The sequence below is a fragment of the Phoca vitulina genome, unplaced genomic scaffold, assembly GCF_004348235.1.
Source record: "Phoca vitulina isolate PV1807 unplaced genomic scaffold, GSC_HSeal_1.0 scaffold22, whole genome shotgun sequence".
Classification (NCBI taxonomy): domain Eukaryota; kingdom Metazoa; phylum Chordata; class Mammalia; order Carnivora; family Phocidae; genus Phoca; species Phoca vitulina.
In genome coordinates this window covers 39,582,515-39,596,293 of record NW_022589725.1, presented here as the reverse complement: position 1 = coordinate 39,596,293, position 13,779 = coordinate 39,582,515, and the positions used below count along the sequence as shown (strand labels likewise).

The 13,779-nt window shown below is 44.3% G+C and overlaps 1 protein-coding gene across 1 annotated transcript in view; it reads right to left on the bottom strand.

Moving 5' to 3' along the window:
- Positions 1-12,306: 12,306 nt before the first annotated feature.
- Positions 12,307-13,779, bottom strand: part of IL1RL2 (interleukin 1 receptor like 2) — a 37,375-nt gene continuing 35,902 nt past the window's right edge. The window contains exon 10 of the mRNA XM_032419979.1: positions 12,307-12,674. Within this exon, the coding sequence (XP_032275870.1) occupies positions 12,307-12,674 (368 nt within the window). The remainder of the gene's footprint in view (positions 12,675-13,779) is intronic.

Sequence of the window (13,779 nt, the reverse complement as noted above, 5' to 3'; positions counted from 1 at the left end):
CTGGTTGGGTTACCTAATCTCTTACATCTTTAATTTCTTTATTTTAAAAAAGAGAAAATATAGGCTAGTTGAGAGTATTGAACGAGACAGTATATTTAAAGAGGTTAGCACAGAATCTGGAACATTCTAAACATCATTAACTAGTAGCATTGGATGGTTTGTGATGTTATACACTTTCTCACTCACTAGGCATTTGTATGAATTAGCCCTTATGTTGTACATTTCCTGCTCATTTCCTCTGGCCCTTTTTCTAGTGAGCATTAAGGATATCAATCCTTAACTTCATACTTTTGCCCAGTTTTTCAGTTTATTCTATGCTTTTTTATTTAACTTATGATTATGTAGTAAAATATGTCAACCTTTCTTTCGTTTTGACTTATTATAAGATAAATCTATATTTTCTCATATTTTGTGTTTTCCTGGTTTTTCATTTGGCACATATAAACTTGGAGAAACACTCTTTAAATGAGCCCTGTAATCTATTCTTTCATTTAAAACACACACAAAAATGTAATCATTCTCTAATTCATGAGCTTCTATTTTTTACAGAATCAGGTTTTTCTTATGGTAGTACTACTCTATAAATTAACTTTATAAAGTATATAAGATAATTTTGGGTTCACCATGTTCACAGCAATACCACCAACCAGTTCTTGTATAGGGCTCAAAGTGCTTTTCAAATATACTGACAACCACCCTCACAAGGAAGTACTATTCTCACCTGGATCCTAGAGCTAAAACACTGTGGCTGATGGAACAGAGGGATTAGATCCCTTGAACGCATATTCTGCCTCTTTTTTCTCCTCTGCAAAGCAAATTAATGCATGTAAAGCATGTAGAAGAATATCTGAAAGGTTGTAAGTGCTCCGCAAATGTTAACTAGCATCATCATCGTCCTGAGCATTAATGCAGTAATGACAATAATAAGTGCAAAATGATAATTATAGTAAAAATGACAGTATAGTAAAAACGAGATTATTATTACAATATACTAAGAGCCAGTGTTCATTGAAGTCTCACTAGGTGCCAATTGGCATTTTATATGCTGGTTAGCTTGCAGCGAAGTTACTTTTATTACCCCCTTTTTACACATAAAGCAACTGAGGCACAGAGTTTGTGACTTGCCTGAAAAAATCACCAGTTTTGCAATTGTATTCAATTAGTAGGTGGTGGAGTGCAGTGACTGCAGTCCAGGCAGTCTGAGGTCAGGGTCACCTTTCTGGAACCACCATGCTGAGACCCCTGGCTTGTGGACACAGAAAAAGGAGGACCTCCTGGCCCCCCTCACAACTCTTGGGCAGATTGCTGTAGTCTCGGCAGCCCAAGGGTTAGAAGCACGGTGACAGACAAAGAAAATGGCCCTACCTCAACCTTTCCCACGGCCTCAGAAGAAGAAAGATATTCTTGGCTTTAAGTTAAAGACCTTCCAAAAGCCGCCGGTGTCCCCTTGCCTGCGCACCTGTGAACATCCATTTCTGCCTGGGAAGGTGGGCCGGGTGAGGGGCGGGATGGAGGGCATTGCCTCGGCCGCCAGCAGAGGGCGCCGTGGCGCCGTGAGGGGGCGGGGCACCTGCGTTGTCCCCTTTTTTTTTTTTTTTTTTTTTTTTTGCTAGGTTAAGGCGTGAATTTCATTTTCTTCTGTCTCATGAGAGGAAATGCTTTTCTCTTTCTCAATGCTTGTCACCCACGGAGCTGCTTTCTTTTCCTCTTGATGTCATCCTTTTTTACACAGGCAGGAAATGCTGTTCATTTAAAACTGCTGTTGGGGAGACTTCTGCTGTCCTGTGGTCATTTAAAATAACAAACAAAGCTAATTGACCGGGAAGTTAGATAATCAAAGAAGAGCCATAATAAGCTCTTGACAAAGCCTTGTTGATTAAAGAAAGCAGAATGTAATGATGGAATGGGTCACCAGCAGTCTGGGAAGCTGGAGCTGTGTTTTTCAAATTGCTCTGGAAACACAGAAGTTGGTCATTAAATAGGTTGGTGGGCTGTGACCCGCATTTTGAAAAACTGAACCGGACTAGAACAAAATAGAATTGAACCCATAATAAGAAACAGGATTTCTTAAGACTCCACCCCAAAACTGCTAGAACTCATACAGGAATTCAGTCAAGTGGCAGGATATAAAATCAATGCACAGAAGTCAGTGGCATTCCTATACACCAACAACAAGTCAGAAGAAAGAGAAATTAAGGAGTCGATCCCATTTACAATTGCACCCAAAACCATCAGATACCTAGGAATAAATCTAACCAAAGAGGCAAAGGATCTGTACTCAGAAAACTATAAAATACTCATGAAAGAAATTGAGGAAGACACAAAGAAATGGAAAAACGTTCCATGCTCATGGATTGGAAGAACAAATATGGTGAAGATGTCAATCCTACCTAGAGCAATCTACACATTCAATGCAATCCCCATCAAAATACCATCCACTTTCTTCAAAGAAATGGAACAAATAATCCTAAAATTTGTATGGAACCAGAAAAGACCCCGCATAGCCAGAGGAATGTTGAAAAAGAAAAGCAAAGCTGGCGGCATCACAATTCCAGACTTCCAGCTCTACTACAAAGCTGTCATCATCAAGACAGTATGGTACTGGCACAAAAACAGACACATAGATCAATGGAACAGAATAGAGAGCCCAGAAATGGACCCTCAACTCTACGGTCAACTAATCTTTGACAAAGCAGGAAAGAATGTCCAATGGAAAAAAGACAGTCTCTTCAACAAATGGTGTTGGGAAAATTGGACAGCCACATGCAGAAGAATGAAACTGGACCATTTCCTTACACCACACACAAAAATAGACTCCAAATGGTTGAAAGACCTCAATGTGAGACAGGAGTCCATCAAAATCCTAAAGGAGAACACAGGCAGCAACCTCTTCGACCTCAGCCGCAGCAACTTCTTCCTAGAAACATCGCCAAAGGCAAGGGAAGCAAGGGCAAAAATGAACTATTGGGACTTCATCAAGATAAAAAGCTTTTGCAAAGCAAAGGAAACAGTCAACAAAACCAAAAGACAACTGACAGAATGGGAGAAGATATTTGCAAATGACATATCAGATAAAGGGCTAGTATCCAAAATCTATAAAGAACTCATCAAACTCAACACCCAAAGAACAAAGAATCCAGTCAAGAAATGGGCAGAAGACATGAACAGACATTTTCCCAAAGAAGACATCCAAATGGCCAACAGACACATGAAAAAGTGTTCAATATCGCTCGGCATCAGGGAAATCCAAATCAAAACCTCAATGAGATACCACCTCACACCAGTCAGAATGGCTAAAATTAACAAGTCAGGAAATGACAGATGTTGGCGGGGATGCGGAGAAAGGGGAACCCTCCTACACTGTTGGTGGGAATGCAAGCTGGTGCAGCCACTCTGGAAAACAGTATGGAGGTTCCTCAGAAAGTTGAAAATAGAGCTACCATATGATCCAGCAATTGCACTACTGGGTATTTACCCCAAAGATACAAAAGTAGGGACCCGAAAGGCTATGTGCACCCTGATGTTTATAGCAGCAATGTCCACAATAGCCAAACTGTGGAAAGAGCCAAGATGTCCATCAACAGATGAATGGATAAAGAAGATGTGGTATATATATACAATGGAATATTATGCAGCCATCAAAAGGAATAAGATCTTGCCATTTGCAACGACGTGGATGGAACTGGAGGGTATTATGCAGAGCGAAATAAGTCAAATAGAGAAAGACATGTATCATATGACCTCACTGATATGAGGAATTCTTAATCTCAGGAAACAAACTGAGGGTTGCTGGAGTGGGGGGTGGGGTGGGAGGGATGGGGTGACTGGGTGTTGGACACTGGGGAGGGTATGTGTTCTGGTAAGCGCTGTGAATTGTGCAAGACTGTTGAATCTCAGATCTGTACCTCTGAAACAAATAATGCAATATATGTTAAGAAAGAAAAAAAGAAGAAGAAGAATGTAGCAAGAGGGGAAGAATGAAGGGGGGGAAATCGGAGGGGGAGAAGAACCATGAGAGACGATGGACTCTGAAAAACAAACTGAGGGTTCTAGAGGGGAGGGGGTTGGGAGGATGGGTTAGCCTGGTGATGGGTATTGAGGAGGGCACGTTCTGCATGGAGCACTGGGTGTTATGCACAAACAATGAATCATGGAACACTATATCTAAAACTAATGATGTAATGTATGGGGATTAACATAACAATAAAAAAATTAAAAAAAAAAAAAAAAGAAACAGGATTTCTTTCCCGTTCTCCCTACATGTGTGTGTGTGTGTACTGAGTTGCAATGTAAAATGTAATTAATCCTGTAGTTTGCAGTTTTCAAAATATGAATGCCTTTGGTAGCAAACGCCAGCACTTCACCTATAACCTCAGCTTGAGGACTCTAGGTTCTGCACCCCTGGCCTGTCTTGCACGTGGCTCCATCTGGGGTGGGGTGAGACCAAGATGTGGGTCTTCAGGCTGGCCACATTTGATAGGTGTGTTGAAAAATCATCCAGCCCACGTGCAAGGCTCACGCCTTAAAAATGTTTTCATTTTCTAGAAAAATGCTAACCAGAGTGGTGGTGGTGATGATTAGGGGGAGGGCAAGTACATCCCGCTGATAACAGAAAGAGAAGGTGGGAAATCGAGAGCAATAAGGGGCAGAGAAATGAGGGAGTGACCACAAAACCATCACCATGAAACCTTTGGTCTCCAGGGTTCTCCGGGTAAGTTAAGGGACAACATGAATAAATCAAAAGAGTAGGTGTCAGTGACTCAAATTAAGAAGTAATACAGCCACTGAGTAAGAGGGGGAAAAAGTTATTATGCATCATTCTCCCATTTTTCTATAACTATAATCTCAGTTTGGGATTCACCCAATTTTTCAGTTGACACAACCATCAGGGGAGTGTCATCAAGCTGTAAATATTTGAACGGTGACAAACTGGTTACTTGGTTGTAGGAGAAAAGGGTTTTTAATTTCTAGATTCTTAAAAAAAAATTGTCATTTTCATCTGCGTTCTAAACAAATAAAACTATGATTTATATTTCAAAATTGAGAATGAAATTGACTTGATGGACTTCTGAGATTTCCAAGACTTGCAGCTTAATGTCTCCTGGTAGACAGAGAGGGGAAGGGGGACACACTGTTCGGGGGCAGGCTTCCGTGTAGGACTGAGCCTACCATGGCCCATGGTGATGCTCCACCAGCTCTCACCATGTCCAACTCCGCCGCCCCCCCGCCCCCATGACTGAGCTGCTAGAAGCCCCACCACACAGCAAGAGATTGCTGTCACATAGGAGAGAAGGAACAGAGCAAAACACAGCATAAGCTGGAAAAACATTTTGGTGCAACGTCTTTCAGCTGGGTGTCCCCCTTGAGCCCATTCTGGGCCTGAATTGGAAAAGATGTGCTTTCTCCTGTTCTGAAGTGGGAGGAGGTGAGGGCTGAGTAGTCTCCTGAGGAAGACAAGAAAACCTGTATCTTGTAGCCCAAACCATTTGAGGGTGTATCCCTGTAGATTCCATTCTGGTTCTATTTCGAAGATTTTATTTATTTATTTGAGAGTGAGTGAGAGTAAGAGAGATCACAGAGGGAGAGGAAGAAGCAGACTCGCTGCTGAGCAGAGAGCCTGACGTGGGGCTTGATCCCAGGATCCTGAGATCATGACCTGAGCCGAAGGCAGTCGCCTAACCAACTGAGCCACCCAGATGCCCTGATTCCATTCTGTTTTGTTATCTCTTCTCCTCCTGTAAAATCTTTTTGGTCCTTGCAGATGTCAGCTGTGCTCCTAGGAATTAGTCAACGGTAGTTAGGTCGGAGCATCCAAGGTGGGCAGTGGCAACTGTTGTTAATAAGAAAGCCTCTGAAGAAAGGTGACTCTGGAGGACAAGAGCCAGGGCTACGGGTCTAATTTCTTTTCTTAAGGGGAGAATATCTCTCTCCCTGAGGACTAGGGTTTGACTTTTATTAAAGCAAATGGCAGGGGCACCTGGGAGGCTCAGTCATTTAAGCATCTGCCTTCAGCTCAAGTCATGATCCCAGGGTCCTGGGATCGAGTCCCACGTTGGGCTCCCTGCTCCACAGGGAGTCTGCTTCTCCCTCTGCCCCTCCCCCCACTCAGTCTCCCAATCCCTGTCTCTTTCTCTCAAATAAGTAAATAAAAACTTAAAAAAAAAAAAAAGCAAATGGCAGCACCCCTTCGAAGCTACCTGTGTATGGAAGGGAGAAGGGTTCCCATCCGTCAAGGACCCCAGAAGAATTCCATCTGAGATGTGTGGCCTCCAGCCATTGAGACCTGATGTTCTGCAGCTGTGAGAGCCAGCGTCACCCCCAGTCACTTATTCTAGACATCATGGATTCGTCATCGATAGTCTTTATTCTAAGAGGGAAGCCAGGGAGGAATTTTCCACTTTCTTAATTTTCCAGACACAGCCCTGGATAAATCAACCAAACAAAGCATGTGTTGAAGGAAAGTTTATGAAAATATGAATCAGGATCAAGAGCCAAGGAAAGGTCAACGGACTGGACCACAGCAGGCAGCTCTCTGAGTCACTGCGGGGCTCAGCAGGGGCAGAAGACACTGAGGGTCTGTGCCCCCCAGTCCCCATGTAGGTCAGACAGCTCCTTGTAGCTCTGTGAGGTTGCCAAGCACTTTCACGTGTGTCTTTATCTCGGTTGACCTTCTGGGAAAAGACCAGACCTTCCTGGGCCCTTTATTTGATGTGACTCAATCTTCACCCAGGACTTTCTCATGGGCAGACTCACGGTATTTGAGGGGAGAAACCAAAGGAAGTGGGTTCTGGGACTGACTCATTATAGGAAGGTGAGCCAAAAGGTAACCGAGGGGTTCAACACCTATATTTCATCTTTCCTCTGACCCTCACCTCTCACCCTTGCCCTCAGGTCAGTCCTGTCCCCTCAAGTTATCCCAAGAGACCTGGGGCCTGCCCCCAAGGAATAGGGTGAAGCCCTCTTTTACCTCACCAAGCCCCGCTGGGGAGACATGAGAGAATGGGTGGTGACCTTCAGCTTTCATATAATCTGCCTTTTTGTCCACTATCCATGGACATCTAAATCTTCTTTCTTATGCACACTTAGACATGAGTCCATGAGCCGGCAAATAAATCTTACCTTCTAACCACCATTTCAGTGGCAATTCAATTACTTATATCTTTACCAGATTGTATCCCTTTATTCCACTAAATACTCATGGAAATTAACAATGGAAATGCTCAAAGTAGTAAACTAATAATAATAAAATGGAAAATGAGATGGGTATCACCAAGTATTCAAAATGACAAATATTTAGTATGAGGCTTAATGCTCCTTGATCTCTAGCAGCTTAATTATGGGTCTAAATGCTGAGATTAAATGCTAAAGAACACCTACAAAACAGTGGAAATGCACATTTTGGAGACTGCGTTATGAATAAAATGGAGGGAGCTCAGTGGAACTCCAGCACCCCTTCCCTGAAATCTCCATTAGGAATCGGCCCATTCTCTGACATGAGTCATTAATGGTTTCTCCATTTTGGACCAAGGGCTGTCTACACAAATGCTACTTCAAGCCCTTCTCTCCCACCACCACCCCTCAACCAAAGAGTGCCTCTGATCCCCTGCTACAGAAATTCGGGAAGCAGTCTTCAGGGCAAATTGTCAATTCTCATTTTAGGAGTGTTCAGGTGAAATTATGGCAAGAAGTGAACAATCCCCAGTACCGTAGCAGGGTGCTTGGAATCACAGCTGCTGAGTGTCTAAGGGGGAAGGGAACATGATCTAAGAGGTGGTAGGACAGGTTTGAGGCCAGGGGCGGGGTAACAGCGTTATCCTCCAGAGGCCCAGGAGAGGGATAGGATTGTCAATTGGGTCTTCCCAGTTCAGGTACTTCCTTCAAATACTCTTCTGGCCTAGGCTACTGTGTGGTAGAATGAGTATGGCTGAAGCTTATTCCTGGCACTCATCTCCCAGGACGAGGCTTCAAAGCTCCTTGAGCTCCCCACCATCAAGACCAAGCAGCAAGCAAGGACAATAATCAAAGTCTCCATCAGAGCAGATATTCCTGTGTGGATACCCAGGGGATCAGGAAGGCTGGGGGTCCCTGCATATGTGGAAGAGGACACCAGCCAGCAGACAGGGCAGGATGGTTTGGAAAATTACTCCAGCCGAGAGCCCACAGCTCGGGGCACAGTCATAGATCCATCGATGCCAATACAGAGCACCCCATCTCCAGGGGCATTTTTTGTGTGTGTGACTTTAAGAAGCTAGTAGAAAATTTAGGATTCTCCAAAAGCCATGAGCTGCCTACTGCAAAACATTCAGTGCCAATGGATTTTTTTTCCCTTTCAATTGAACTTTTTTCCCTGAATATCATGACCAGAGTTCTTTCAAGTGTGTCCAATCTGTCCATAAATAGCAACCACTTATCATGCCCATACTCACTTATGTCATCTCTTTTTTCCTCACGTCAACCCCAAATGATGACAAGCTCAGAGAGGTTGACCAGCTTCTCAAAGGCCCCGCAGTTAGTGGAAAAGTCAAGTTTCAAATACAAGCTCTTCCCCACTAGGCAGAGCCCTGGACCCCCAGGTCCCCAAGTGGTAATGAGGCTCCAGGCAAGAGGTAAAATTCAGTTAACTCCAGTGCTTTGCGTTAGATGTGATAAAGCTGTCCCAGGAAAGGACATAGCCTCCTTCATTGACCTCTCTCATCTAAAACCTCTAGCCATTCAGATGGATCCATTCAAGAAAGGTAAAACTTATTGAAGAAATTCTTAATCCTGAACGTTAAATTTTGTATGAACCTAAATGCTACAGTTTTGTTTACTGCCAGGTAGAAACAAGACCAAACAAAAAATGTGTGTGATCCTGACAAAGCCCAGAGTAAATCAAGGGAAATCACACTGAAGCCCTAACTGTGTAATTCCAGAAGCACATTCTCAGATTTCTAGGGTTAGTTCCATTGAGTGGCTGTTGTCACAGGACTGAGAGGGTCAGAAAAGTTGTCGTAGGATAAGAGCCACGGCACAGTGAGAAGACAGGAGACATCTGTCCCAGCTCTGCCACCAAGTATCAAGTGTCTTTAGTTTACTCCCTTCACTCTTCCGGCCCCTATCTGACTAGGATCTGTTTCCCAATTTTTTTTTTTACGTCATGGTGCACACACAGGTAAGGCCTACAGCTCCAGACACGCCATGAGGAAATATCTCAGGAGTAACAGTCCTCGGAGACCTGCAGCTCATTTGTGGCAGACCAGTAAGGCAGCCCTGGGCTAGATGATGACTAAAATACCACGAAAATCCCAAGTCTGGGTTCCTTTCCAAACAAATTTCAGGAGGACCCCCAAATGGCTCACTTGGCACGTTTATCACTGGACCTCTGCACAGAATCATGTAAAATTCCGAGATCACATCTTACAAGTACAGAAATGAAAGTCCCTCCAGGGAAGGGGTCTTTTTCCCACGGCCTGGGGACCTTCTGTAAGGTCCCATTGAGGAGCTTGAAAAACTCTGTCAACCTTCTCAAAATGCAGCCAAAATTTCGTGTGTATGTACATTTTTTCTAGGGAGATATCCACATTGCTCCTCAAATTATCAGAAAGGGCCACTGTTTAAAAGGACAGAACTTACTGGGATAAGACAAGTTTTATCCATCTTTGAAGCCATGTGGCTGTACTGTACAAATCCTGATTCAGAGCACTTGGTCCATCATTAGGAGAGTATATCCAAGCCTGAGAACACCAGCACCATGTCCAAATACATGAAAGGCCAGAACCCTTGAGAAAAGGCACCTCTTGTATAGGACACAAAACATATTTAATAACAATAAAATTGCAATGTGCTGATATAATTCATTCATGTTATTGCATTAATAATACAGCTTTACATACTTTTAGACAAAAAGAAACATAGGGCACATGTTGGAGGGGAAGGAAGTTTTTGACTTAAACAATCATTCCAGTTAAGAAATTCACCAACAGTACTGGTCTCCCATAAGTCACAGATTTTCAGAAAATACCTTTACCTCTGATGGATTGGCTTTCTTTTTTTCTGACAGCCTCAACTTGTGTTGTGTGGATACAGTCATTTATTTATAAAAGGTTAGTCACTGAAGAATCCTGGAGAATCTCTTTCTAAAATTCATAGGCAACTGGGACAGCCTGACAAGAGGACACATCCCAGGGTCTCACCCTGTCTCCTGACTCGTGGGGCTGCTCTGCCTTTCTTCACTCTCTGGAGAGAAAGGGCTTGGAAGGAAGGGGAAGGCTGTAGGGGATGGGCTCCACATAGGACACAGTGAAGGGCAAAGTGCCCCTCTGATATCTGTGGCCATAGAGCCTTCTCCAGCATCAATGGCAATCTCCAGGTACCAAGCAGAGGAAAGAAAACTCAGGGGTGAGAGGAACAGAAGGAGGAACACATCAGCCACCATCACTTCGCTCCTGGGTGCACCAAGAGAAGCAGCTTCCTTTACTTAAACTGGCAAATTCTCCATGAAGAATCACGACTCCCATGTTGGAGACAGAAACCGAGAAGCAAAGAATTCACAAACATCTGATTAGAAGGATCCTCCTGAGCTTCTTATTTCTGTTGGTTGTCCCTTGTCACCTTAATAAAATCGATACCTGCTACCGTTCACCCAGGGAAGAAAGAAAGAAGGGAGGGGAGACTCCATAAGAAGAATGAAACAAAAAGCAAATATTACACGTGAATCTTAAGGACCTATGGCTAAGTGGAATAAGCCAGGCACAAAAGGGCAAATCCTGTATGATTCCACTTACATGAGGTGCCTGGAGGAGCCGAAATCATAGACACATAAAGCAGAACGTTGCCAGAGGCTGTGGGCAGGGGAGAGGGGGAGGTAGTGTTTAACAGGGAGAGAGTTCCATTTGGGAAAGATGACAAAGTCCCACCAGACACTTTATGCTATCGGCAGCCCGAGAAGGACACAGAGCCACCTGGTCCTTTTCCCTACTCCCCATACACTCTGCTCCTCCCTGCATGCTGGGGTCCCTGTTCTCACCCCTCCTGCTCCTCCCCACCTCCCCCTCCCCTGTCCTGCCCACTGGCTGACCCCCTTCCAGCCCCCATGGACTCTTCATTAGGGCCGCTATCACGAGATACCACAGGCCGAGTGGCTTACAAACAACAGAAATTTATTTCTCACAGCTGTGGAGACAAGAAGTCTGAAAACAGGTGCCTTCGTGGTCAGGTGAGGACCTTTTTTCAGATCGCAGACTTCTTGCTGTGTCCTCACATGGCCGAAGTGGCAATGGACTTCTTGGGGTATCTTCTACGAGAGTACTAATCCTATTCAGGAGGTCTCCACCCTTCTGACCTGATCACCTCTGGAAGGTCCCACCTCCCAATACCATGACACTGGGTGTTAGGACTGCAACATGTGAATTTGGGGGACACAAACATTCTGACCCCAGCAGGCCACTTGTTAGGGCTTGATGTCATCAGCCACGGAACGAGAGACTTGGACTCTATCTAAGCTCCTCAGGTGGGGGTCTTTGAAAGTAGTGATGAGTTTACAGCTAATTTTGAGCATCAAAAGTCCTTGCACCTTGTTAAATCATAAATGGACCTGTGATGAGGGAACGCTGGCTAACTGAAAGATTACTTTGTTTTACGTGGACCAGAATCGCATCATCTTGGTGTGCTGTTTCTCTCACATGTTGCTCAGAATCCCAGCCTTCTTGGCCAGCTGGAAAAACAAGTGAATTGTTACTTATTTTGATTTGACAAATCCTTTCCTTTCAAGGCTGGGGCCCAACAGGATGGTGATTAATGGGCAATCCCAGTGGGGCCACACTTGGTCCCCACTGGTCTGTGTGACCACTCAGTGGCTTCCAGTATGAGTGTGCTAAAATCGTGGTCACGAAAAAAGTGTGGTTCTCCTTGCCAGCCCTCCCCAAGCCCACAGATTGCCTCCTGCCATCCCCTGACTTCCATCTCCGGCCCCATGGGTGCCACACCACGCACCAAACTTCCTGACAACTCAACTGCCGCTCTACAGTCCTCCATGTCCCATTCCCCAGGGGCTCACATGCTACATCTGCTCTGTGTTCAAGGAGTGTTCATCAGAGCCCATAAGTGAATGAGGGCCTTCTGGAAGGGTGATGCCTTTCCCTAAAGAAGGAGCTCTGATCAAAACGAGCAGCAAACAGAGGACCTGTAGCAACAAGTGCACAACTGCAAGCTTCAAGCCGACTGCCCAAATGCCATGTGTCCTTGTCCAACCATGAGCCACCCCATGCCGACCACGCCATCACGGGTGACCAACCCCACATTGGCCCCCCACTAGCCAGCCGGGAGGTGTCAGGACGTGTGCTTCAGCAGCTGGGCAGAAGAAGATGGTGGCGGCCTTTTGGGTGGCATGTGATACCTCACTTTTTTCCAGAACTTGGACTTTGCGCACTGTGACTGCTCTGTGAAGTCCCCACTCCACTGGACGGCCCCGTGCTTCTGCTTGATGTACTGAATTGACTCCGGCATGGCCGCATAGTCCTCGACTTTCTCCAGTTCAATCAGGATGACCTTCATCCCGTCCTGGATGAGCGCATTGTAGACTGCAATTTGTTCTTCTGACATGTTCTTTAACAAGTCAAAGCTCAGGGATTCGGGAACTAAGATGATGATCAGTCTCCTGCACAGCTTGATGTTTTCATCAATGACATTGGCCACTGCTGCAAATAAAGAAGATGCAGACTGTCTCAGGAGTGAAAGAGCCTAGATCGATCTCTGAGAATATTAGAAATGGGCCCTGGATAAAGGCAACATGGACTTTAAAATAAATGTGACTTAGGAATGGGTAACAAAAGTGATTTTTTTAACATATATCCTATCTTCTGTGAAGCCTTCCTGATTTTCCCTGAAAAATTGGTCCTTTGTGTTCATAAGTCATATTTTTTGGTAGTTAGTTGCTGATAGGTCACTTTCCTTAGCCCACTGACTGCACCCACAGACCGTGACCTACCCAGAACAAGGGTCTTATCGTGCCTAACTTTGTATCACCAACTTAACTGAAGGTCTAGTCTATATTAGATGATGAACACATTTTTTAAATAAATAGATTTTAAAAGGACAGGGAAAATGTAGGTAGTTCCAATGTTGTATTAATCTTTATTTGTGTTTTCCTCTTGGGCTTTGTAGCTAGCTAAATGCCCAGGATTTATAGGACTAACTTGAAACTAAATAACACCCCCTGATGATTTCTTGGGGAGAGTTCTGGAAATATCCAGCTATGGATGAAACTTGGTCTTTTTTAGCATAACGACTAACTTTTATATCCTCCTTTTTCTTAGAATATAAAAATACACTGTGACCTCCCCAAGTTCATGTTCTTCTTCTCTTTGGCTTATTTTTCTATTTCGAGCCCCTAGAATATTACAAGGCACATAGCAGGTGCTCAATAAATATTTGCTGAATAAGTGAGTGAAAGAATACGCTTATGAAATTTGAAGTCTTCCACACATTTATGGCGAGCACTAGATCAGATTTTCAGCTCCTCATGGAGGCTGATCTTATAACTTGAAAAGATGCGGGCTGAGATATAGTTGTCACTCACCACGGATATGGGCAACCTACAAATCCAAAGTACTCAGCAACCTTTCCAAATGACCCAGAGAAGGCCACTACCAAATGCTGTAAAGTAGTCATCTTGGTTTCCTCTTGACTAGTGCAGGATGCTTATTTCAAATTTCAGCCATTTGTTGTATAGCGTTCCAAGAAAGAAAACATGTAGGTCAAGAGGGAAACTTTATCTGTCGAATGTCTAATATGCGCTAAGCT